The 26,385-nt window shown below is 37.4% G+C and overlaps 1 protein-coding gene across 2 annotated transcripts in view; it reads left to right on the top strand.

The window, feature by feature from the left end:
- AGMO (alkylglycerol monooxygenase) overlaps positions 1–26,385 on the top strand; it is a 389,432-nt gene that overhangs the window by 143,699 nt on the left and 219,348 nt on the right. For both annotated transcript variants that reach the window (NM_001192973.2, XM_005205212.5), the window contains exon 5: positions 15,925–16,020. In NM_001192973.2, coding sequence (NP_001179902.1) covers positions 15,925–16,020 — 96 coding nt within the window. The remainder of the gene's footprint in view (positions 1–15,924; positions 16,021–26,385) is intronic.

The raw sequence follows: 26,385 nt of genomic DNA, 5'->3' as shown, positions 1-26,385 counted from the left end.
GGACTCCTATGATTCCAGCGTTGGGGCGTTTAACATTGTCCCAGAGGTCTCTGAGGTTGTCCTCCATGCTATTTTAAATCAGATGTTATTCTATAGTAACCAGGCTTCCCAGGTGGCTCAGTGATAAAGAACCTGCAAGCCAATGCAGGAAACCTAAGAGAAATGGGTTTGATTCCTGGGTCAAGAAGATCCCCTGGAAGAAGGCACGGCAATCCACACTTCAGTATTCTTGCCTAGAGAATCCCATGGACAGAAGAACCTGGCAGGCTACAGTCCACAGGGTCGCTAAGAGTCAGATACCAATGATGTGACTTCATGTGCACTAGCGCTAAAGTAACCATGTTTCCATTCTTAATCCCTCAATCCATCACTCACTGTTACCTTTCCAATATGCCTGCTCAGAACAAACTAAACTCCTTTATAGTTGTTAGAAAGGAACATTATAGAGTCCTTATCAAAGGCAGAGCTGGTCTAAACCTGATCCAACCTGTCTTTCTGAGCTCATCTTCATCCCTCTCCCATTGTCACTCTATGTCCAGCTGAACAATTAGTTTTCAATTCTCTAAATCTGTTGTGACATAATCCCCTGGTATTTTATTGACTTGCATGTATCTCTGCCTAGAAAGTTATTTCTTATTTACCTTTGATTATTATCTCCTTCAAGATTCAATTCCTTTCTACATAGCTTTCCCCAGGTCGCTTTTCTTTTTGTCCTGTATGCTTATGGTTAGTCATTCAATTGTGTCCGACTCTTTACGATCCCATGGACTTTAGCTCGCCAGGCTCCTCTACCCATGGGATTCTCCAGGCAAGAATGTTGGAGTGGGTTGCCATGCTCACCTCCAGGGGATCTTCCCAACCCAGGGATCAAACCCAGTTCTCCTGCATTGCAGGCAGATACTTTACCGTCTCTTTACTACTGGAATGAGTAGCCTATCTCTTCTCCAGGGAAGCTTCCTGTTAGATTCCCAGGAATCTAACCAAGATATCCTGCATTGCAGGCAGATTCTTTACCAACTCTGAGGTCTATTGCATTGCAGGCAGATTCTTTACCAACTGAGCTACCAGCCTTGTATATCTCTATTATAAATACTTATCATTTGCATTGTTGACTTTCACACCAGGATATATACTTTAAAGGAAATGAATCTACTTCTATTTTTTCACTTCTGTTATACTAGCATATATAAAGTGCCCAATGCAGTCAGTGCTTAATAAATGCATATAACATGAATGAAGGAAGTGAAAGTTTTAAGTTGTCGAAATGAAAAGGCCATTGTGTGAAATAATTTAAGCCTGTCATTCATTTAAATGTTTGTGTTCTAATAGATAGATTCTCAAAAACTTAGTACAGGGTAAGTAAGTTATTATTTTTTGGAATAAAAGATATTTTAACATATTTACATAACATATGAAGCTATTAAATGGGAAGCAGTAAGCTATCCACATTTCAATAAGCTGAGTATTTCTTTTAAAAGCTTAGTAAAAGTGATAAACACTTAATTTGAATGACTGGGTTACGTAATTTCTTTTTAGGTTCTGTAGTATTTCTCAGAGGTACTTGTTTTTGGATTAATATTACCAATATTATAAGAATTAGTTAAATATGTTTAGAGCACATTAAAAACTCTAAAAAGAAGTAAATTTTAACTAGCATCAAAGGAAAGACATATAGTTATAACATCAATTTGTGAAAACCATTGTAAGTTAGAGAATATGCTAATACCAACAAAGGTTCATCTAGTCAAAGCTATGGTTTTTCCTGTGGTCATGTATGGATGTGAGAGTTGGATTGTGAAGAAGGCTGAGCACTGAAGAATTGATGCTTTTGAACTGTAGTGTTGGAGAAGACTCTTGAGAGTCCCTTGGACTGCAAGGAGATCCAACCAGTCCATTCTGAAGGAGATAAGCCCTGGGATTTCTTTGGAAGGACTGATGCTAAAGCTGAAACTCCAGTACTTTGGCCACCTCATGCAAAGAGTTGACTCATTGGAAAAGACTCTGATGCTGGGAGGGATTGGGGGCAGGAGGAGAAGGGGACGACAGAGGATGAGATGGCTGGATGGCATCACTGACTTGATGGACGTGGGTCTGGGTGAACTCCGGGAGTTGGTGATAGACAAGGAGGCCTGGCATGCTGCAATTCATGGGGTCGCAAAGAGTCGGACATGACTGAGCGACTGAACTGAACTGAACTGATGATATTATTTTTGAGCATAGTAATTTCAAAATAAATGTTAATTTCATTTAGAAAACAGAAGAGAACACTTCACTAGGAAGAAAGAGGTTTGGGTCCCAGCCTTAGATACATTACTAGCTAGATTTGCCACCCTGAACCAATTAAGTAATGTTTGAATCTCAGTGATTTTGTACATAAAATTAGGCAATTAATATTTGCTCTGCCTTCTCATATTGTTATTTGAGGATCACCTTAAATAATGAATGTGTAAATTCTTTGAACTATATCAAGTATGATTCACATGTATAATATTGTTTTTATATTACACATAAAACTGCAGAGAAACTTTCGACAAAATCTCAGATCTTTTTATTACAATGTACTCCCTGCCAAACTACATAAGCAAAGACTATTTTTCAATATGAGGGGAGTTGGAGTTCTATAAAGATAAATGTGAACAAATAGACCCAAGAAACTAACAACTTTGATGTAATGCAGTCAAATTCACTGGGGATAAAATTCTCATAACTCTTATGTCATGGAAGGAAAGCATGCCTTGAGCCCCCCATGAAGTGAAAAAACAAAACCTCTCTCAAGACCTTGCCTCAGAACTCCATGGTCTTCCTTCACTACCTTCAACCTCCACTCAGAGACAGCTACTAAAGCAAAGTTTGTGTCCAGATATTAAATAAATGAAGCCCTCTGCCAGTTTGTGTCATGACCTGTTTCAGATCCTTGGGTATAGCATACACCAGCAAAATGGAACTATTTTGCTGTTTACTGACTTGCTTTGAAATTGGGTAAGAATAAAAATTTCCCTTGACGTTTGACACTTTTCTTTACAATAGTCATTTGTAGTCCTTATAATGAAGGATAAATAAGGGGGTCAAAGTAAAGCATACATGTGTGCTCAGTCACTCAGTTATGTCTGACTCTTTTTAATGCCATGGAGGGTAGCCTGCCAGGCTCCTCTGTCCATGGGCTTTCCCAGGGAAGAATACTGGAGTCGGGTGTCAGTTCTTCTCCAGGGGAACTTCCTGGCCAGGTCTCCTGCATTGCAGGTAGATTCTTTATAGTCTGAGCTGCCAGGGAAGCCTCTGTCATAGTGAGGTACTCTATGTAAAACAGCATCAACTTACTGGCACTTTAGAAAAACAGGTACAAGTGGCTAAAATACTCAATTCCCTTTACATGTTGTTGTTTTGAGAAGTGCATCCACTCGTGGTTTTTTTTGCATATACACTTTTGACTGGTAGAATTCTTCATGGTGGCAGAGGTTAGGGATATGAAGACAAGTAAGATACTTCTATTCTTAAGGTGATTTTTTTTTCCTTTGAAGGATTGAAGCAACCCTACAACCATGGTAATACAAGTTGTTGAGACTGTAGACAGTTATATCTGCTCTGAGAACCATGGAGGGTCAAGGGAAGCATGGCAAAACAATTGAGGCTTGAGCCCAATCTGTAAGAAGAATAACAATTTTACCAGGAATATGGTTATAAGTAGAACATTATGTGGAAGGAGAATGTCCATGAAAGTACAAAGTTGTTGGGGCCTCCCAGGTGGAACTGATGGTAAAAAACTTGCCTGCCAATGCAGGAGACATGAGAGACTGGGTTCAATCCCTGGGTTGGGAAAATCCCCTGGAGGAGGGCATGGCAACCCACTCCAGTAGTCTTGCCTAGAGAATCCCCATGGACAGAGGAGCCTGGTGGGCTGCAGTCTATGGGATTGCAGAGAGTCAAACACAACTGAAGTGATGTAGCACGTAAATGATAAATTTAGGGGATGGCAAATTTAGGGGATATGCGTACAATATATGGTATGCTTATTATTTTCTTAGAACTGCCCTAACAAAGAAGCCAAAGCTCTGTGACTTGGAACAACTGAAATGCATTGTTTCATAGTTCTGGAGGCTAGAAATTGAAAATCAAAATATCAGCAAGGTTGTTTCCTTCTGGTGGTTTGCTGGCAGCTTTTGGTATTCTTTGGATGGTAGATGTTATCACTCTGATCTCTGCCTTCCTCTTCACATGGAATTCTTCCTCTGTTTATGTCCATGTCCAAATCTCCCTTTGTAAGAGACATAACTCAACCCTTCACAGCATGATTATGGTGAGAATATAGGATATATAAAAAGGTGGAATGAGGAAAGGGGGAAATGGCTAAGAGCACAGAAATAAGAAAAGAAAGGTGGGCCTAGATTTCTTAAAGATAAAGAATTTTTTCCTGTTTTATTTTTTATTAATTAATTTTAATTGGAGGATAATTACTTTACACTATTGTAACGGGTTTTGCCATACATCAATATGAATTGGCCATAGGAATACGTATGTCACCGCCATCCTGAACTTGCCCCCTACTGCCCTCCCTTCCCCATCCCTCCAGGTTGTCACAGAGCTCCAGCTTTGTGTGCCCTGCTTCAGACATCAAACTTGCACTAGTTATCTATTTTACATATGGTAATGTATATGTTTCAATGCTATTCTATCAAAGCATCCTGCCTTCTGTTTCTCTCGCTGAGTCCAAAATTCTGTTCTTTACATCTGTGTCTCCTTTGCTGCCCTGCATATGGGATCATCAGCACCATATTTCTAGATTCTATATATACATGTTAATATACAGTATTTATCTTTCTCTTTCTGACTTACTTCACTTGACTCAGTTGTAATGAGGAAGATGAATCTAGAGCTTATTATACAGAATGAAGTAAGTCAGAAAGATAGACTTTCTAAGTAGAAACACTTGGAAAATTGTTAAAGAGACTGTGGAAAAATCTTAAAGAGATGGGAATACCAGACCACCTGACCTGCCTCTTGAGAAATCTGTAGGCAGATCAGGAAGCAACAGTTAAAACTGGACAGGGAACAACAGACTGGTTCCAAAGAGGAAAAGGAGTACATCAAGGCTGTATATTGTCACCCTGCTTATTTAACTTATATGCAGAGTACATCATGAGAAACGCTGGGCTGGAAGAAGCACAAGCTGGAATAAAGATTGCCAGGAGAAATGCCAATAACCTCAGATATGCAGATGACACCACCCTTATGGCAGAAAGTGAAGAGGAACTAAAGAGCCTCTTGATGAAAGTGAAAGAGGAGAGTGAAAAAGTTGACTTAAAACTCAACATTCAGAAAACTAAGATCATGTCATCTGGTCCCATCAGTTCCGTTCAGTCACTCAGTGGTGTCTGACTCTTTGCGACCCCATAAATCGCAGCATGCCAGGCCTCCCTGTCCATCACCAACTCTCGGAGTTTACCCAAACTCATGTCCATCGAGTAAGTGATACTATACAGCCATCTTATCCTCTGTTGTCCCTTTCTCCTCCTGCCCCCAATCCCTCCCAGCATCAGGGTCTTCTTTTCCAATGAGTCAACATTTCGCATGAGGTGGCCAAAGTATTGGAGTTTCAGCTTCAGCATCAGTCCTTCCAGTGAACACCCAGGACTGATCTCCTTTAGGATGGACTGTTTGCATCTCCTTGCAGTCCAAGGGACTTTGAAGAGTATTCTCCAACACCACAGTTCAAAAGCATCAATTCTTTGGCACTCACCTTTCTTCACAGTCCAACTCTCACATCCATATGTGACCACTGGATCTTGTCCCATCACTTCATGGCAAATAAATGGAAAAACAGTGGAAACAGTGACAGAATTTATTTTGGGGGCTTGAAAATCACTGCAGATGGTGATTGCAGCCATGAAATTAAAAGACATTTACTCCGTGCAAGGAAACTTATGACCAATCTAGACAGAATATTGAGAAGCAGAGACATTGCTTTATCAACAAAGGTCCGTTTAGTCAAAGCTATGATTTTTCCAGTAAATATGTATGGATATGAGAGTTGGACTATAAAGAAAGATGAGCACCAAAGAATTGATGCTTTTGAACTGTGATGTTGGAGATGACTCTTGTGAGTCCCTTAGACTGCAAGGATATCCAACCAGTCCATCCTAAAGGAAATAAATCCTAAATATTTATTGGAAGGACTGATGCTGAAGCTGAAACTCCACTACTTTGGCCCCCTGATTCAAAGAACTGACTCATTTGAAAAGACCCTGATGCTGGGAAAGATTGAAGGCTGGAGGAGAAGGAGATGACAGAGGATGCGATGGTTGGATGGCATCACCGACTCAATGGACATGAGTTTGAGTAAACTCTGGGAGTGGTGATGGACAGGGAGGCCCGACATTCTGCAGTCCATGGGGTAGCAAAGAGTTGGACGTGACTGAGCAAATGAACTGAACTGAAGTACAAACACAAGCACATACTCTCAGCATATGCGTCCTCTTACGTCTAGTCTAAGATGCTTAATTCCAAGGACTCTGGCAAGGACTTCAAAGGCTTCCCTGGTGGATCAGATGGTAAAGAACCTGCTTGCAATGCAGGGGACTTAGGTTCAATCCCTGTGTCAGGAAGATCCCCTGGAGAAGGGAATGGCAACCCAGTCCAGTATTCTTACCTAGAGAATACCATGGACTGAGGAACCTGGTGGTCTATAGTCCATGGAGTCACAAAGAGTTGGACATGATTGAGTGACTAACACCTACACTCTGGCAAGTACAGGCTACCTTCTTCTGTTACATCTGCCTGTAGGTCCCCTAGACTTGCTTGAATGTGGTCACCCTACATTACCCCTATTCTCAGCTTATCAAGCACCATGAAGTCCTCCAGTCCCAATTGGGAGCTTGGTGTCCCGCCATGAATGGCTTCCAGATGCAGATGAGCTGTCAGTGATGTTTGCCAAGATATAAACATGAGCCTTCCCCTACCTGGGAGAAGCCTTTCTAGAATTCTGCACCCTTCTCAAGATCTCATCTCTACTGTTGCCTCTTTTTTCTTTTTTTTTAATCAGCCAATATATGAATTTAAAACTTCACAGAGAATTGAGAGTTTTTCTGGTTTTCCCTCTTTTTTCCTCTGCTCAGATATTTTCATTGAGATTTGTGAATTCACAAGTACATATACATTTTAACCTCCAGTTTTGTAGAAAATGTTCACCCCTCTTCAAGAGATCTAACCCTTAGATTAGAGCTTCTCTGGTGGTTCAGTGGTAAAGAATTCACCTGCCAATACAGGAGATGTGGGTTCTATCTCTGGGTCAGAAAAATCCCCTGGTGAAGGAAATGGCAACCCACTTCAGTATTCTTGCCTGGGAAATCCCATAGACAGAGGGGCCTGGTGGGCTATAGTCCATGGGGTCACAAAAAAAGTCAGACACCACTTAGTGACTAAAAGAACAATGAGAACAATCCTTAGGTTGGTGACATTGCTTCCACTTTGTTCCTCTCTTGAACTTTGTCTTATCAACAACTCTTGGCATTTATTCTTCTTCGTCTCAACTGACTCTCTGAATACACTATAAATATACTCAAGTTTCTCACATTAAAACATACACACACTCATACACACACACTTCTGCATACACACATACACACCTATGCATACATACATACCCACACACACACACCTATACATACACACGCACCATACATATACACACACCTATATGCACACACACCTATACACACACACACACACAGCTATACACACACACACCTATACACACACACACCTCTATACATACACACGCCTATACACACACACACACACACACACCCCTATATGCACACACCATACATACATCTACACAATCTCCTCCCTCATCCATATCTTATATTGAAGAAATACTTCTAGCTCTTTTCTTCCTTGTTCTCAGAGAAAAAGAGAAGTAAATCAAACCTACCTCTATTTCATCACTCCCTTTGAACGATTCTTAAACTACTGAGGTTTTGATTGTAGGTCTACTGCTCCACTGATCCATGGCTGCAAATCCTAGGTAATTTTTAAGTTTAATTTATATTTGTAGGACATATTTGCTTACTTAGCAGCTTTCTTTGAATATTCCTCAAGCTCTTCAACACAATATCCCCTAGGTTGAAATGTATAAATCTAGTCTTCCTCCTGTATACCATCTTGATGAAATATCATTCTTCACACAAGCCAGAAATCTGGGTGTCTTCTGATTCTCCTCTGTTTCTCTCATCTCCTATGTTTAAATAGTTACCAAACCCATAGATCTCTTGCATGTATTCTGCTTCTCCATCCCTACATATACTGCTGTGGTTAAATGTATATGATTTTTCACTGGGTTATAGAAATAGGATTTCATGCCATTTTAAAATTTCTTACAAGCATAAAAAACCACGTACATTAACTACTCTCCTGGTCTAGGATAAATTCAGTCTCCTTGTAATCACATTAAAAGACTCCCTCTCTGGTTTAACCAGTGTCTGTTGCTGTTGCTGGTTGTTCATTCACTAAGTTAAGTGTGATTGTTTGGACCCCATGGACTACAGCACTCCACACTCCCCTGTCCTTCACTGTCTCCCAGAGTTTGGTCAGCTTCATGTCCATTCAGTCAGTGATGCTTTCTAACCATCTCCCGGTCTGCTTCCCCTTTCTCCTCTGGACCTCAATCTATCTCAGCATCAGGTTCTTTTCCAATGAGTAGGCTCTTCACATCTGGTGGCCAGAATATTGGAGCTTCAGCTTCAGCATCAGTCCTTCCAGTGCATATTCAGCATTGATATCCTTGTGATTCATCCAGCCTGGCATTCTACACGATGTACTCTTCATAGAAGTTCATAAACAGGGTGACAATATACAGCCTTATACTACTGCTTTCCCAATTTTGAACCAGTGTGTGGTTCCATGTCTGATTCTAACTGTTGCTTCTAGACCTGCATACAGGTTTCTCAGAAAACACGTCAGTTGGCCTGGTATTCCTATTTCTTTAAGAATTTTCCACAGTTTGTTGTGATGCACAGAGTCAAAGGCTTTAGCGTAGTCAGTGAATCAAAATAGATGTTTTTCTGGAATCTTCTTGCCTTTTCTATGATCCAGCTAATGTTGGTAATTTGATCTATGGTTCCTCTGCCTTTTCTAAACCCACCTTGTACATCTAGAATTTCTCCTGAAGCCTAGCTTGAAGAATTTTGAGCATAACCTTACTAGCATATGAAATGAGTGCAACCGTATGGTAGTTTGAACATTCTTTGACATTGCCTTTCTTTGGATTGGAATGAAAACTGACCTTTTACAGCCCTGTGCCCATGCTGAGTTTTCCAAATTTACTGGTATGCTGAGTGCAACACTTTAACAGCATCATCTTTTAGGATTTGAAATAGCACAGCTGGATTTCCATTATCTCCACTAGCTTTGTTGGTAGTAATTCTTTGTAAGACCCACTTGACCTCACACTTCAAGATGTCTGGTTCTAGTTGAGTAACCACACCACTGTGGTTATCCCAATTATTAAGACCTTCCTTGTATAGTATCTCTATCTATTCTTGCCACCTCTTATTAACCTCTTCTAATTCTTTTTAGTCCTTTCTTTTTTTATCCTTTATCATGTCCATCCTTGCTTGAAATACTCCCTTGAACTGGGCAATTTTCTTGGAGAGATCTCTAGTCGTTTTCATTCTATTGTTTTCCTCTATTTCTTTGCATTGTTCATTTAAGAAGGCCTTCTTATCTCTCCTTGCTCTTCTGTGGAACTCTCTCTGCATGCAATTGGGTATATCTTTCCCTTTCTCCCTTTTCTTTTGTTTCTCTTCTTTCCTCAGCTATTTGAAAATCCTCCTCAGACAATCTCACTGCCCTCTTGCATTTCCTTTTCTTTGGGATGGTTTTGGTCACTGCCTCCTGTATTATGAAACTTCATCCATAGTTCTTCAGGCACTCTGTGTATGAGACCTAAGCCCTTGAATCTATTCATCACCTCCATTGAATAGTCATAAGGGATTTGATTTAGGTCATACCTGAATGGTCTAGTGGTTTTCCATAGTTTCTTTAACTTAAGCTTCAATTTTGCAATAAGGAGCTGATGGTCTGAGTCACAGTCAGCTCCAGGTCATTTTTTTCCTGACTGTATAGAGTTTTCCTCTTCACCTGCAAAGAATATAAGCAGTCTGATTTTGGTAATGACTATCCGGTGATGTCCATGTGTAGAGTCATCTCCTGTGTTGTTGGAAAAGGATGTTTGCTGTGATCAGTGTGTTCTCTTCTCAAAACTCTTGTTAGCCTTTCAGTTCAGTTCAGTTCAGTTGCTCAGTCATGTCCAGTTTTTGCAACCCCATGGACTGCTGCACACCAGTCTTCCCTGTCCATCACCAACTCCCGGCGCTTGCTCAAACTCAAGTCCATCGAGTAAGTGATGCCATCCAACCATCTCATCTCCTATTGATTGTTTCTTTAGAAATCACACATTTCCCCATGCACACAAGCTCACACTTTATTGTAGTCCTATCACGGGAGTTCACAGAATCCTTGAGACTCCATGGTTCCATCCAATCTCTTGCCACATTCTCCCAACAACTTTGGCAATGCCAGAATACTTATGGTCCCCCTCAGGGCCATATTGTTTCTTCCTCATGATGTTCCTCACATCACCCCTGCCTGCCTCATTTACTTGATGAACAGCATAAAACCCACTAATCTCACCACTGCCGTAAGGTCACCCCAAGACTTATTCTCATTCTCTCCTCACATTTACAGATTTGTGTCATTTCTTTCCTTTATAACCCCATTATATGTGGCATTTATAAAAGGATAAGAGAAATAACCTAGGCTAGGCTTCCCTGGTGGTTCAGATGGAACAGAATCTGCCTGCAGTGCAGGAGATCTGTGTTCGATCCCTGGATGGGAAGATGCCCTGGAGAAGGAAATGGCTACTCACTTCAGTATTGTTGCCTGGAGAATTCCATGGAGGAGCCTGGCGGGCTACAGCCCATAGGGGTTGCAAAGAGTTGGACATAACTGAGCAACTTTCATTTTCACTTTCAATAGTGTAATTTAAAGCTAAAGAGTCTTGGAGTCTGAATAACATGGTTTTGAACACATGGCTGAAATGGATATATTTGGAAAACAACATCATATCATCTGGCCTAGGTACTGAGAGTTTAAGTTTGAGGAAGAATAAATTTCTTCTGACAAATTAGTACCATTGGAAGCATTATGATGAAAGTGACATTTAAATTGATTTTAAAAACTGTGTAGGATTTGGAAATAGAATAGATAAGAAGAATTCTCAGAATGGGATGTCATTTACTAAATTGTTTTCAGTTTTAGAAATTGGAACTTAGATGAATCATTAATGTCTTTTTACAGTATCATATTAATCACAAGAAATTAATTTTACTATGATTCATGTGATTTATTCCCTGACATATATTTTTATTTCTTATTAGAAATTTAATTTTTTGGAATTCAGTTTGAGTTCATTTCTCTAATTGTCAGTTCATCATTATATTTACTGATTTGTAAGATTTGAGACATTGTTGCATCAGTTTTTTAACTGAAGTATAGTTGATTTATAATGTGTCTGATACACAGCATAGTGATTCAGTTACATATATTGTTTTTCAGTTGCTCAGTCATGTCTGATTCTTTGTGACCCAATAGACTGCAGCATGCCAGGCTTCCCTGTCCTTCACCATCTCCTGGAGCTTGCTCAAACTCGTGTCCATAGGGTCCAGCCATCCAACCATCTTGTCCCTTGTCATCCCCTTCTTCTGCCTTCAGTCTTTCACAGCATCAGGGACTTTTCTAATGAGTCAGCTGTTAGCATCAGGTGACCAAAGTATTGGAGCTACCACTTCAAAATCAGTGCTTACAATGAATATTCAGGATTGATTTCCTTTAGGATGGATTGGTTTGATCTTCTTGCAGTCCAAGGGACTCTCGAGAGTCTTCTCCAACATCACAGTTCAAATGCATGACTTCTTCAGCACTCAGCCTTCTTTATGGTCCAACTCTCACATCCCTACATGACTACTTGAAAAACCATAGCTTTGACTATATGGACTTCTGTTGGCAAAGTAATATCACTGCTTTTTAATATGCTGTCTAGGTTTATCATAACTTTTCTTCCAAGGAGCAAGCATATTTTAATTTGGATAAAATGATTGTTACATATATATATATGTATAAATATATGAATATGTTTATAAAATATATTAATGTTTATAAAGTACATTTATAAATATATGAAAAGTTTATTCATTTTCTTCCCCATTATAGGTTATTATAAGATATAACCTATCTTATAGGGAACTAAACTATAAGTTCCTATGCTATAGTAGATCCTTGTTTATCTGGTTTTTACCTCCCTGTGCTTTAGTAGATCCTTGTTGTTTATCTAGTTTATGTATAGTAATATGTATCTGTTAATCCCAAATTTCTAATTTATCCCAACCCCCTCCTTTCTTTCCCCTTGTGTGCTTGTGCTAAGTCCCTTCAGTCGTGCCTGACTCTATGCGTATGGACCCTATGGACTGTAGCCTACCAGGCTCCTCTGTCCGTGGGATTCTCTAGGCAAGAGTATTGGAGTGGATTGACATGCCCTCCTCCAGGTGATCTTCCTGTCCAGGGATCGAACCCACCTCTCTTAGATCTCCTGCATTGACAGGCAGATTCTTCACCTCTAGCACCACCTGGGAAACCCTCTTTTCCCATGGATATCCATAAATTTGCTTTCTATGCCTGGGAATCTGTTTCTGTTTTATAAATAAGTTTATTTTTATCATAGTTTAATTTCACAGATAAGTGATATCATGATATTTGTCTTTCTCTGACTTACTTCCCTTAGCATTATAATGTCTAGATCCATGCATGTTGAAGCCACTGGCATTATTTCCTTATTTTTGAATGGCTGAGTAATATTCCATTGTATGTATGTACCACATCTTCTTTATCCATTCACCTGTCATTGGACATTTAGGTTGCTTCTGTATCCTTACTATTGAAAAGAGTGCTGCTATGAACATTGAGGTGCATGTATTTTTTCAAATTAGACTTTTCCTCATATATATTGCCAGGAGTGGGATTGCAGGATTGCATGGTAACTCTATTTTTAGTTTTTTAAGGAACCTCCATGCTGTTCTTCATAGTGACTGCACCAATTTAATACCCACCAAGAGTAATTCTCCACATCCTTTCTAGCATTTATTATTTTTAGTTTTTGTTGTTGTTGTTTATGATGGCCATTCTGACTGGTGTAAGGCAGTATCTCAGTGTATTTTTCATTTGTGTTTCTGTAATGATTAGCAGTGTTGAGCATCTTTTCATGTGCCTGTTTACCATCTGTGCATCTTCTTTGGAGAAATCTCTGTTTCTGCTCATTTTTTTTATTGGATTATTTGCTTTTTATATTAGGATGTATTAGTTGTTTGTATATTTTTGAAATTCAGCCCTTGTCAGTTGCATTCTTTGCAAATATTTTCTCCTATTCCATGTGTTGTGTTTTTGCTTATGGTTTCCTTTGCTCTGTGAAAGCTTTTTATATTTAATTAGGCCCCATTTGTTTATTTTTACTTTTGTTTCCATTGCTGTAGGAAATGGATTCCAAAAACTGATTGCTACAATTTGTGTCAAAGAGTGTTCTATCTGTGTTTTACTCTAGGTATTTTATCATATCCCATCCTACATTTAGGTTGTTAATCCATTTTGAGATTATTTTTGCATATGGTATCGGAAAATGTTCTGATTTTATTCCTTTACATATAGCTGTCCAATTTTCCCAGAATCACTTATTGAAGAGACAATTTTTTTTCTCCGGTATATATTCTGTCTTCCTTTGTCATAGATTAATTGACCATGAATGCGTGGGTTTATTTCTGGTCTTTCTATCCTTTTACATTGATCTATGTGTCTGGCTTTGTGTCAGTATCATACTGTTTTGAGTATTGTAGTTTTGTAGTATAGTCTGAAGTCAAGGAAAGTTATCCCTCCATTTTCATTCTTCTTTCTCAAGCTTGCTTTGGCTATTTTAGGTCTTTTGTGTTTCCATGCAAATTTAATTTTGTTTTTTTCTCTTGGTTCCAGTCCTGAGAAAAATGCCATTGGTAATTTGATAGAGATTGTAATGAATCTGCATATTGCCTTGAGTAATATGTTCATTTTAGAATATTGATTCTTCCAATTCAAGAACATGGTTCAACAAATACAAGTTTAAGAAATCTAATCTTATGGAAAATTCCTGTGTTCTTTGGGTTTACAGACTTGTGGTTTGTACTAGCACAATAAAGACTCTTGAGAAGTTCTATGGTAAAGAACTTCACTTGCCTAACTCATCTCTTCACAATTTTTCTGATGACAGAACACCCTTTCCCATAATAACTGTTGTTATCTCAAAGGACTATTTTTTCACACTTTAAGGAATTATAATGAACTTTAAATGTACATCTTGAATGCACTGTCTTTCCAAATAGAACTATTTAGTAAGCATGTTCTACATTTTCATTTACATCTCAAACTTTCTAAATATTCCTTAACTTATTAAACAAAATAGTTAAATTATAGGTCATGCATGTTTTTCAAATATTTTATTAACCTATTGTAAGAGAACTATTTTAATATATTACTATAATCAAATCAAATCAAAATACTAGAGATCTTTTGGAACTAAAAAGATGGCTAGATTTCAAATGATCTCCTTCACCATTCATTTGAACTGGAAACTGGAGCCTAGAGAAGTTTAAGAAATTTGTAAATATTACAGAGTTATTCTGTAGTGGAATGAAGGCTTAAAAGGGAATGTCTTGAATGTCTTGAATAAGAGCCCAGTGTTCTTTTGTTGCTCACTAATCTAATTCAATGCTTAATAATGAATTTATAAATAATGAAACTGATCCTGTTGTGATGACAGTTAAGATTTTTCATGACTTAAAATTTGAAACAAAAACTAGAAGAGTTTACAAAAATGTCTGATTTCAAATATATCATAATTACTAAACATTGTTGAAATAATATTTGGTCTAATTGAGAACAAAAGCTTTAAAATGATTCAGAAATAAAATTGTAATATTCCAAAAACATATTTTAAAAAAATCTCATATTTTGGAAATATTAACTTTATGAATCCCAAAATGTAAGTAGAATTCAGCTTCTTTTTCTTCCTATTTGGCTGTTTAGTTTTTCATTTAACAAAATGTTTTCTCACAACATGAATCCACTCTTGGGGATCAAATTCATTGGGAGAACACAGCAGATTGTGCTTGTTAGTTGATTCTAACCAGTTCTGTGGTTTAAGCACAAGTTGTTTTTCCAAGGCAGAGACATTTCCATCTGTTAGGAAATAGGGACCTTCAAAACTTTTTCCACGATGGCACAATATCGTAGCCCTTTCCTTAATAACTTTGAAAACATCAAGAGATATTGTAAACCACAAAAAAAGAAAAAAAATTAAAGGGAAAACATATTCTATCCTCTTCTCATATGAAGTTACTTTCTTTTATTATAATTCCATTTTATTACTCAGACTGTCATAATAATACAGTGTTTAGGAGCTGTCAAGATATAAAGGAACATGATCCTACATTTTTTTTTACTTTAAAAAAATATTTTTGTGTACATTAAAAAACCTCTTTACTTCTAGGACATACTTCCAACCTTTTCAAAATTAAGGAAATAATCTACTGTGTATACTGTTTTAGCCAGACATTATTAAATGTGAAGCAGAAGTCCAGTGGACTTAGCTTCAACATGTCTATAACTTTATCATCATGTGGAAAATTAATGTTGCAAAGTCAAGCATGACAATAAATATACAGAATAAGCTGTATTTGTTAAAGAATAAGGCGTATTCCCTGAAGTATAGACTCAGAATGTTGAACCATTAGTAATAGTATATGTTATGTTGAGAAATCCTATGTACAAATGTACAATGTTTTAATCCTGCAGATATTCTACTCTCCCCTGGCCCTCTTCATACCACCTTCAGTATATGCTGTTCATCTTCAGTTCAATCTCCTCTACCAGTTTTGGATCCATACAGAGGTAATTTTTTTCTTCAAGTTTTCTACCTAAATAGCCTAAAGCAATGTCCTGGAAATCCACTAGCGACTGATTTATTGTGTAAGAAAAATCTTTGTCTGCCTTCTTTAAGGAGAAACATCTGTTCATTTTTATTCCTTTTTACTGAATATATATTGCAAAGTTTATAAGAACCAATGAGGCCAGTTGGTCTCAATTAAATAAAACAATTTTTTGAACTATTAAGTACCAAAACATTTTAATACTGTATTCAATACAATATCTTCCTGTGTTACACTTTATTAAACATTGTTCACCAAAGATGTTGAAATTCATTTCAATTTAGAGATATAAACTTATCTCTAAATATATATATATAAAGTATATATTTGTGAATACTTTGTTTATATGTTTAATATGTTAGTATAATAATTTATATTTGTAATATAACTTATTGTTATATAATAAGCAATATTTAATTATATAAGATATGTGATAGTTATACATTTATATATATATATGTATTTATCATACATATAGGAGACACTGCTTGAAAACTCCTTGTGAAGGTCAATGTTAAAGGAATTTATCAAAATATGTTTTGATTGGAAATCTTGCTCTAATTTTAGAGTTTAGGTTTTACTTAAAGAGTATTCAGTATATTAAGTTTTTTTTTTCCTTCAGAAAAAGTGGACAAGTATAATTTCTTGGGTCCTCTGTGGTATTTCAAATTGTCAGACTTGAATGTTTGCAGATAGATCATTAAAAAACCGATTGTTTTATGAACTATCATACTGATCTGGTTGTTAAATACCCAAAATCACAGACCCAGAAAAATTCTTACTTATACACATGAGAACCCTTTCAAGCATTTGGTATTTATCGGAAGCCTTTTGAAGTCGTAGAGGAAGCATGTTGACAGGTGTTGCAACTGGTTGAACAATACCACAAATCACAGCTGCAGTAGATGCCAAAGCTTGATACAACAAAGTGCATTATTTCATTAATCTGCAGTATTTCATGCTACTGATTTACTTGGAATAAAGAGACTGTTACCATAACTTTGGACATATGTGGCATTATGTGAAGATCTGTCATGAAATAGTATTGCATTTTATGGTAGTTGACATACATCAAACAGTCAGTACTACAACCATCTGAAAGAGTGGTTGAGACCAATTCTGACTCCAGAGGTCAAAGACCAAATTTGTTTAAATCAGTGGAGGGAAACTTTCCGATGATTTACACAGAGGGGTTAAAGGAGAATTACATTTTTATAGCAGCTCTGCTCCAGGTCATGCCATGTGTTGGGTCTAGTATTAGTCTGGATACAGAACAATGGTGCCTAAGCAACTTCCGCCTTTTCCTATAGCCATCCGAAAAGTCCACGAGCCAGGGCTTGAGTTCCATCCTAGGAAGAAAGTGGAGAGTGGAGGAAAGTCAGTAGTCAGACATTTAGGCTCAGAAGCTCCATGTAGCTTCACTTCTAACTTGAGAGCAGTGCATTAGAGCCTCTCACTTGGGTTGTACTTTGTACTTTTGCAAGTACTGTATCATGTAGTCACTACAGTTGAGCTGCACAGAAGTACGAGCGTACCTTCTGAAATTAAAGTTCTTGGAATTTTAAATTATACATTAGCTGTGAGTACATTCCTAAGATTTTTTGCACCTGTGTACTTAATTACATTGATTATTATAGACATCATACTATGATTTTTACTAATAACAGGACCACTCAGGAAGTAGAGCCAAGAGATTCATAGCAGTGGCTGCTTCTAGAGAGTGATATAGAGAATTGATGCAGAAATTGTACCAAGTGATACAGAGAACTGGAAGGAGAAAACCCTACTTTTTAAAGATGAATACGTATTAGATTAAGAAACAAAAGCTGAAAACAATGGGCTTTAGCCTAGAGAAATATAGCCACTTCATGACTTTAAAATATATTAGCCCCTTTAGGCCACTTTGGCACTGTTTAACTTCAGACATAATCCTTGGGGCTCCATTCGCAGAAGCAGTATATGAGCCATAGATACGGCCATGTTGACCAAAGAGCATTGTCCATACCTGGATGGAGGGTTGATATCTTACAGTTATTTCACTTCTGCTGACAACCATAAAATCACCTCATAAACGGAGGGGAATCTGGCCTTAAGGAAGGACTGATTTTCTAAAAGTGAAGAGAAGTTTATTCCTTTTAATCAGATAGGATAAGAGGAAGGAAAAAAAGCAAACTAACATGTTTTTGAAAAACTGTAAATGAGAGATAAAGTAGGTCATATAGAGTTTATAATGAGTTTAAAGAGTTTATAATGAAATTTTTTGCTTAGTTTCGAGTTACTTCAGTGAAAACAATAGCATCTCTCTCCTTCCTTTTTGGGGGAAAAGTTACAAAACATTCTGATTCAAAGTATACACTGCTGCTTAATTTTTATGACTACATTTTTGTTTATTGTGCATTCATCTAGTGTCTGCAATATATAGTTTTATACTTTTTCTTGTGAGTTTTCTACATCTAATAGGAAAAAACAATATTTAGTACTTGTTTTAAACTTAGTAACTCTGGAATATTGGAATTATTTTTTTGATATTAGACTCCCTATTGGCTCAAACAGTGAAGAATCTGCTTGTAATACAGGAGACCTGGGTTTGATTCTTAGGTTGGAAATATCCCCCTGGAGAAGGAAACAGCAACCTACTCCAGTATTCTTGCTTGGAAAATTCCAAGGACAGAGGAGCCTGGTGGGCTAAAGTCCATGGAGTCACAAAAAGTCAGACACTGAGCATCTAACTCTCATATGATAAGTGTTAACTGATTTAGACAATACAGTAATAGTAGTAACTTTATCATGCTTTTGATTTCACTTAAATTTGGGTTAGCATATTGTTTATATACATATCAGGGATGGTTGAGCAAAGAAACAGAGAAAATAATTATTTGATATTGAAGATTTGAACTGTATGATTTCATGATTTTAATAGTGCTGAACTGGAGCTTCTATATGGAGCATTATTTTCAGTTATAAATATGAGTGATCTCTTTATGTACTATTATGGATAGATCTCCAAATACACCAAGTTACACAAAAGAGTCTGCTGCTGCTGCTGCTGCTAAGACACTTCAGTCGTGTCCGACTCTGTGCGACCCCATAGACAGCAGCCCACCAGGCTCCCCTGTCCCTGGGATTCTCCAGGCAAGAACACTGGAGTGGGTTGCCATTTCCTTCTCCAATGCATGAAAGTGAAAAGTGAAAGTGAGGTCACTCAGTCGTGTCTGACCCTCAGCGACCCCATGGACTGCAGCCTACCAGGCTCCTACATCCATGGGATTTTCCAGGCAAGAGTACTGGAGTGGGGTGCCATTGCCTTCTCCAACACAACAGAGTCTAGTATATACTAATATTTGTATGCTAAAAAACAACTCTGTTTCACATGTTCACACGTGCCTAAAATGCCTCTAGAAATATACTTGGGTACTGACTGTTTTCCCAGGAGAGGGGTATTTGGAATGGCTGGGAGATAGGATAAAAATGAAATGTTAACATTAGTTCTACCCATTCTAATGTGGATTAAGAGTTATCATTTTGTGATAATACTCCCCTAGTAACTAAATGATCTTTAGCAGTATTATATGTATTTATCGGGCATTGTTACATTAATGCAATGTCCACTAAATACATGTATGACTGTTCAGACTCTTTTTGTTTGCCTAATTGATTTGTTGAAATTTGTTATAGATTCTAGATATAAATCATTTTTAAGTATATGTATTCTATATTTGTATTTTAAATACATTCCTTTTTATTCCCTCAGCATACCTTTCAATTTTCTTCTTGATGACTTTTCATGAAAATAAATATTAAATTTTGAAGATTAATTTGTCATTAAAACTTTAGTTATTTAGTTTAGTCATATTTTCTCTAAGAAATATTTGCTTTCATAAACTCTTAGAGAAATTATACTAGGATTACTTTCAGAAATTTCTGAGTTTGAATTTTACCTTTGGGTATGTAACACTAGAATAAATTTTTGTTAATAGTATTTGGTAAGGGTCAAAATTCATTATTTCTATGCACACATCCACTTACTCCAGCATTATTTATTGTGGATACTTTATTTTATCCATTGGATTATTGGAGTCCTTTTTTGAAAAGAAATTGACCATATGTGGTTAGATCCAATTTTAAATTTCTTTTTCATTGATTTGTCTCCTCTTATACAAATCCCTTACTTTATTGATTACTATATCTTCATAGGAAGAATTGTTTGTATGAGTTTAAACTAATTTGTTTTAAGATTCTCTGGGATGTTGTGGGGGCTTCCCAGGTGACCCAGTGATAGAGAATCTGCCTGCCAATGCAGGAGACATGGGTTCAATTCCTGGGTTGGGAAGATCCCCTGGAGCAGGAAATGGCAACCCACTCCAGTATTCTTGCCTGGGAAATCTCATGCACAATGGATCCTGGCAGGCTACAGTCCATGGGGCTGCCAGAGTTAGACATGACTTAGAAAATAAACAACAACAACAAGAAATATTTACTATGTATGACTTATGGCCTTTTATTTCTTTCTTTCCTGTGTTTATGTTATTTATTTTCCTTGCCTTATTGGTTAGAGTTCACAGACAGTATATTTTAAATCAACTTTGGGGGGGAATCTGCATGTTATTTCCTTAAATATTATACCATTCTCACTGTCCTCTCTTGGGACTCCAAATACATGTTTATTAGACTATTTGATATTGACTCATAAATTAGTTCCAGTTCCAGTTCAGTCGCTCAGTCGCCTCTGACTCTTTGTGACCCCATGAATCACAGCATACCAGGCCTCCCTGTCCATCACCAACTCCCAGAGTTTACTCAAACTCATATCCATCGAGTCGGTGATGCCATCCAGCCATCTCATCCTCTGTCGTCCCCTTCTCCTCCTGCCCTTAATCCCTCCCAGCATCAGGGTCTTTTCCAATGAGTCAACTCTTCGCATGAGGTGGCCAAAGTATTGGAGTTTCAGCTTTAGCATCATTCCTTCCAAAGAACACCCAGGACTGATCTCCTTTAGAATGGACTTATTTTATCTCCTTGCAATCCAAGGGACTGTCAGGAGTCTACTCCAACACACAGTTCAAAAGCATCAATTCTTCGGAGCAAAGCTTTTTTCACAGTCCGACTCTCACATCCATACATGACCACTGGAAAAACCATAGCCTTGACTAGACGGACCTTTGTTGGCAAAGTAATGTCTCTGCTTTTGAATATGCTATCTAGGTTGGTCATAACGTTCCTTCCAAGGGGTAAGCGTCTTTTAATTTCATGGCTGCAGTCACCATCCGCAGTGATTTTGGAGCCCAGAAAAATAAAGTCTGACACTGTTTCCACTGTTTCCCCATCTATTTCCCATGAAGTGATGGGACCGGATGCCATGATCTAAGTTTTCTGAATGTTGAGCTTTAAGCCAACTTTTTCACTCTCCTTTTTCACTTTCATCAAGAGGCTTTTTAGTTCCTCTTCACTTTCTGCCATAAGTGTGGTGTCATCTGCATATCTGAGATTATTGATATTTCTCCCAGCAATCTTGATTTCAGCTTGTGCTGTTTCCAGCCCAGCATTTCTCATGATGTACTCTGCATATAAGTTAAATAAGCAGGGTGACAATATACAGCCTTGACGTACTCCTTTTCCTAATTGGAACCAGTCTTTTGTTTCATGTTCAGTTCTAACTGTTGCTTCCTGACCTGCATATAGGTTTCTCAAGAGGCAGATCAGGTGGTCTGGTATTCCCATCTCTTTCAGAATTTTCCACAGTTTATTGTGATCCACACAGTCAAATTAGTAGTACTCCATAATTTTTAACATTTCACTTTTCAAAATCTAGATTGTATAATTTTGATTAATTTGTCTTCAAGTTCACTTACCCTTTTATTTGCTCTCACCAATCCATTTTTTTTAAGCCTGCTCAGTGGATTTCTCACATCAGATATTATGCTTTAAGCTTTAGAATTGTTTCTTTGCTGAAATTGTCACCTATTATGATTATCTTTGTCTAAGTCTTAGTTATCCTAATTGCATTTAAATTCTGTTTCTGCAAATGAAATTTTTTATGGATAAGTAGCATTCCATTATATATATGTATTACATCTTCTTTATCCATTCAAATGTCCATGTACATTTGGGTTGTTTCCATATTTTGTTTATTGTGAAACATCACTGCAAATTTGAACCGTTTACCTTTCTGTGCTTCAGTTTCTTCATATGTAAAAGAAAAATAGTAAAAATACATAGCATTGTTGTGACAATTATGAAAGATAGTTTATGTTGCCGCTGTTGCTGCTGCTAAGTCATTTCAGTCGTGTCCGACTCTGTGCGACCCCATAGACAGCAGCCCACCAGGCTCCCCCTTCCCTGGGATTCTCCAGGCAAAAACACTGGAGTGGGTTGCCATTTCCTTTTCCAATACATGCAAGTGAAAAGTGAAAGTGAAGTCACTCAGTCGTGTCCGACTCTTTGCAACCTCATGAATCGCAGCACGCCAGGCCTCCCTGTCCATCACCAACTCCCGGAGTTCACTCAGACTCACGTCCATCGAGTCAGTGATGCCATCCAGCATCTCATCCTCTGTCTTCCCCTTCTCCTCCTGCCCCCAATCCCTCCCAGCATCAGAGTCTTTTCCAATGAGTCAACTCTTCACATGAGGTGGCCAAAGTACTGGAGTTTCAGCTTCAGCATCATTCCTTCCAAAGAAATCCCAGGGCTGATCTCGTTCAGAATGGACTGGTTGGATCTCCTTGCAGTCCAAGGGACTCTCAAGAGTCTTCTCCAACACCACAGTTCAAAAGCATCAATTCTTCAGTGCTCAGCCTTCTTCACAGTCCAACTCTCACATCCATACATGACCACAGGAAAAACCATAGCCTTGACTAGACGGACCTTTGTTGGCAAAGTAATGTCTCTGCTTTTGAATATGCTGTCTAGGTTGGTCATAACTTTCCTTCCAAGGAGTAAGCGTCTTTTAATTTCATGGCTGTAGTCACCATCTGCAGTTATTTTGGAGCCCCAAAAAATGAAGTCTGACACTGTTTCCACTGTTTCCCCATCTATTTCCCCATCATGGGACCGGATGCCATGATCTAAGTTTTCTGAATGTTGAGCTTTAAGCCAACTTTTTCACCCTCCACTTTCACTTTCATCAAGAGGCTTTTTAGTTCCTCTTCACTTTCTGCCATAAGGGTGGTGTCATCTGCATATCTGAGGTTATTGATATTTCTCCCAGCAATCTCGATTCCAGCTTGTGTTTCTTCCAGTCCAGCGTTTCTCATGATGTACCCTGCATATAAGTTAAATAAGCAGGGTGACAATATACAGCCTTGATGTACTCCTCTTCCTATTGGAACCAGTCTGTTGTTCCATGTGCAGTTCTAACTGTTGCTTCCTGACCTGCATACAAATTAGTTACAACAAAATTCTGTTTTTTTTTTCCTTTATTCATACAGATTCCTTTCTCTCCTATATACTTGTATACAACTGTGATGATCTTTTTAGTACCCAAATAATATCAGGACACAGCCAACATTAACAACAGACATTTTCATAATAAATGGCTCTTGACTGCCTCCAAGATAGAGTCAAACACCTTAAATACATCTACAATTTCAGCAACCATATAATATGACACTACTTACCTCTCCAATCCCATCCCATTAGTCAGCCAGATCAGCTGAATACATGGGTTTTTGCTCCTTAACCACATCGAACACATTTTTTCCCTCTGTACTTGCACAGGCTCTCTCTTTGCCTTTTTCCAAACGTTCTCCACAATGCAGCTCAATTACCAGTTACTCTGAAATATCTCTTTTTCATCTCTTAATGTTAAGTGCACTTTTCTTGACACTACCCCTGTGTATGTTTTTTTAATCCGTTTCCATATTGACAGCTAATGATTAAGAGCATGGGCTCTGTTGGGTGGCATAAATGAGATGACTTATCAGGTCCTGCACATAGGAAGCATTCAATTAATAATGGTGGTTTAATTCTTATACCACTGTGGTGTATTTATTGCTTAGCTTTGTTTCTCCAATTATTGTCTGAGTTCTTTGATGGCACCAAATGTCCCTAATCTCTTGTGAGAACATCTGTTTACATGTATATGTTCATATATTATATAAATATATACATATAAAACTGAATAAAAATAAGTAACGGTACTTAAATAGCTAGTTGTAACATTGATAATAATTATTAGTTTAGATATTAGTAAATATATGGTGTGTACATATTTATATTTATAAGTAGAATATACTTATTCCATATCTCCCCTAATAGAATGTGAATTTTTGAGGGTAGTGATTCCTTATCTTTTGGAATTTTAAGGAGTTTTGGAGCAGTAAGTTGTATTTCAAAATGTATGCTTTTGAAAAATGCTTACTTTGACAAAAATCATGCTATTTTCTACCTAATGCTTATTCCAATAGTACCTAATATAATAAACCTTTTGTTCTTGAATAAGTTGAGATATTTCTCAGCACTTGTGCTCTCCTTACTCCCTTACTCTGTTTAACTTCTTGCTGAACTTCTGGTTCCAAATCTCTTTTCTTCTCTCAGTATTCTTTCTTCTTAGAATTTAATTTACTTCACCATTTTTAGGTTCTCTGTAAGTAATTGCATACTTTGTCTGTAGCTCTAGTACAAATTTTATTGTGGGTTTCAAATCAATGTTTCTAATGTTTGATATAACTTATTGATAGGGATGTTTAATACCACTCTTGAGTCAACAGGTCTGAAACATGTTTCATTACAGCTCCTCCCACCTCAGATCATCTGTGCTTTTTGCTTCCATTGTTCCTTGAAGACAGTGTCAAGATGAAATCTTGGTGTCACCTTTTACTCCTTGATCTCTCTTGTAGCCAATCTTTAAGTTCTATGCATGTTCTCTTTAGAAAGAATCTTTTGTTCTGTTCTAGTTACCTTTTAAGATAATTCACCCTCATACTGCTTATTCATGTATGTATTAATAGTGTTTTCCACATGTATTGAATATATAAATCTCTTTGAAGTTCATATATTTAAAAACATTTCTTAATTACCTATTCTAGGGCCAAAGAGTGATTCCAGTTTTCTGACCTGATCTGGTACCCCTTATTATTAACATTTTGAGAATCACAGCCTCCTTCCAGAAACTGCTGGATTCTGGTGAATCTTTCCCAAAGGAAAAACTTGGTGAAATTTTAAGACTTTTATTGAATTTCCTGAAGATTGTCAGTAGACTATTTAAAAATTCATGTATCATCATTGAAAAAGTATCTGTTTAGGGCTGGAATTAAATGGAGGCCTTCAGACACATGAGATAGGACTCTATTACCAGAACTGAAGAGGAAGACATTTCAGGTGAGAGTAATAAATTTAATGGCTAAGAATATAGATTTTATAGTCAAAGAGAAGTCTATCCTCTATTAGAGGTTTAAACAACTTCTTCACTAGTGTGATCCCAGAATCTAAAAGTACCTACTTAATAGTAGTTCTGTACCCTTTGTTAAAGGGTTGGGTATAGATATTTAGTAAAGTTATTTAAAATCTCTGACCTTGTTTCCAAATCTGTTAAGTGAAAATAGACTTTATCTATCCTATAGGAATGTTATTAGGATTAATGAAATAGCATGTGTTAAGTACGTAGTCTGGAAAATAATATGTTTTCAATGAATGGCAATTATAGAGCAAAAAAATACTAAACTACCTATTGGAATTGGTGAGACAGAGACAGAGCAAATAGAATCTAGTGTAACTGTCATGCATCACCCACATGCATGAGAATTATTTGTGCTTATTTAAGATGTGGAATCATGGTCCCCTTCTAAGAACTCCAGAGTCTAAGTCTTTGGAGAGTTAGTGTAGGAAAACTTCATTTTGAACAAGACCTTTAGAGATTAGATTGAACATTGATGTGATGACTTTTGAGCACAAAGACTGTAGGAACTGACAGTAAACTTCTTGAAGACAAGGACAATATTTTATTCCTCTTTGTTTTTCCATTGTCAAAGCATCTAACGCTTAGGGCCAGGTACAAGGTTGGTAATCACTGATATTTGTTGATTAATGAATGTCAAAGTGACACTGACATTGGGAATATGATCATGGCAGTCACAATGTACTGAGTCTTAGAATGAGTGAAACATTTACCTAACCTCTCAGTTTATCAGTTATTTTCTTTTAACATTGGGTTACTACTACCACTAGTACTAATTACATGGTTTCTTTTCTCACTGAGTGCCCAAATTGTAAATATAAAATGATGTTACACGAGAATGAAGTTTTATATAGTTGTGCTTATGAATATTTTTCATTTTCCCCATGTCAAATTAATTGGTGTTGTTAAAAAAAGGTCACTTGAAACCCACGTCCC

The sequence above is a fragment of the Bos taurus genome, chromosome 4 (genome assembly GCF_002263795.3).
Source record: "Bos taurus isolate L1 Dominette 01449 registration number 42190680 breed Hereford chromosome 4, ARS-UCD2.0, whole genome shotgun sequence".
Classification (NCBI taxonomy): Eukaryota; Metazoa; Chordata; class Mammalia; order Artiodactyla; family Bovidae; genus Bos; species Bos taurus.
This window is presented reverse-complemented; position numbering and strand designations above follow the sequence as displayed.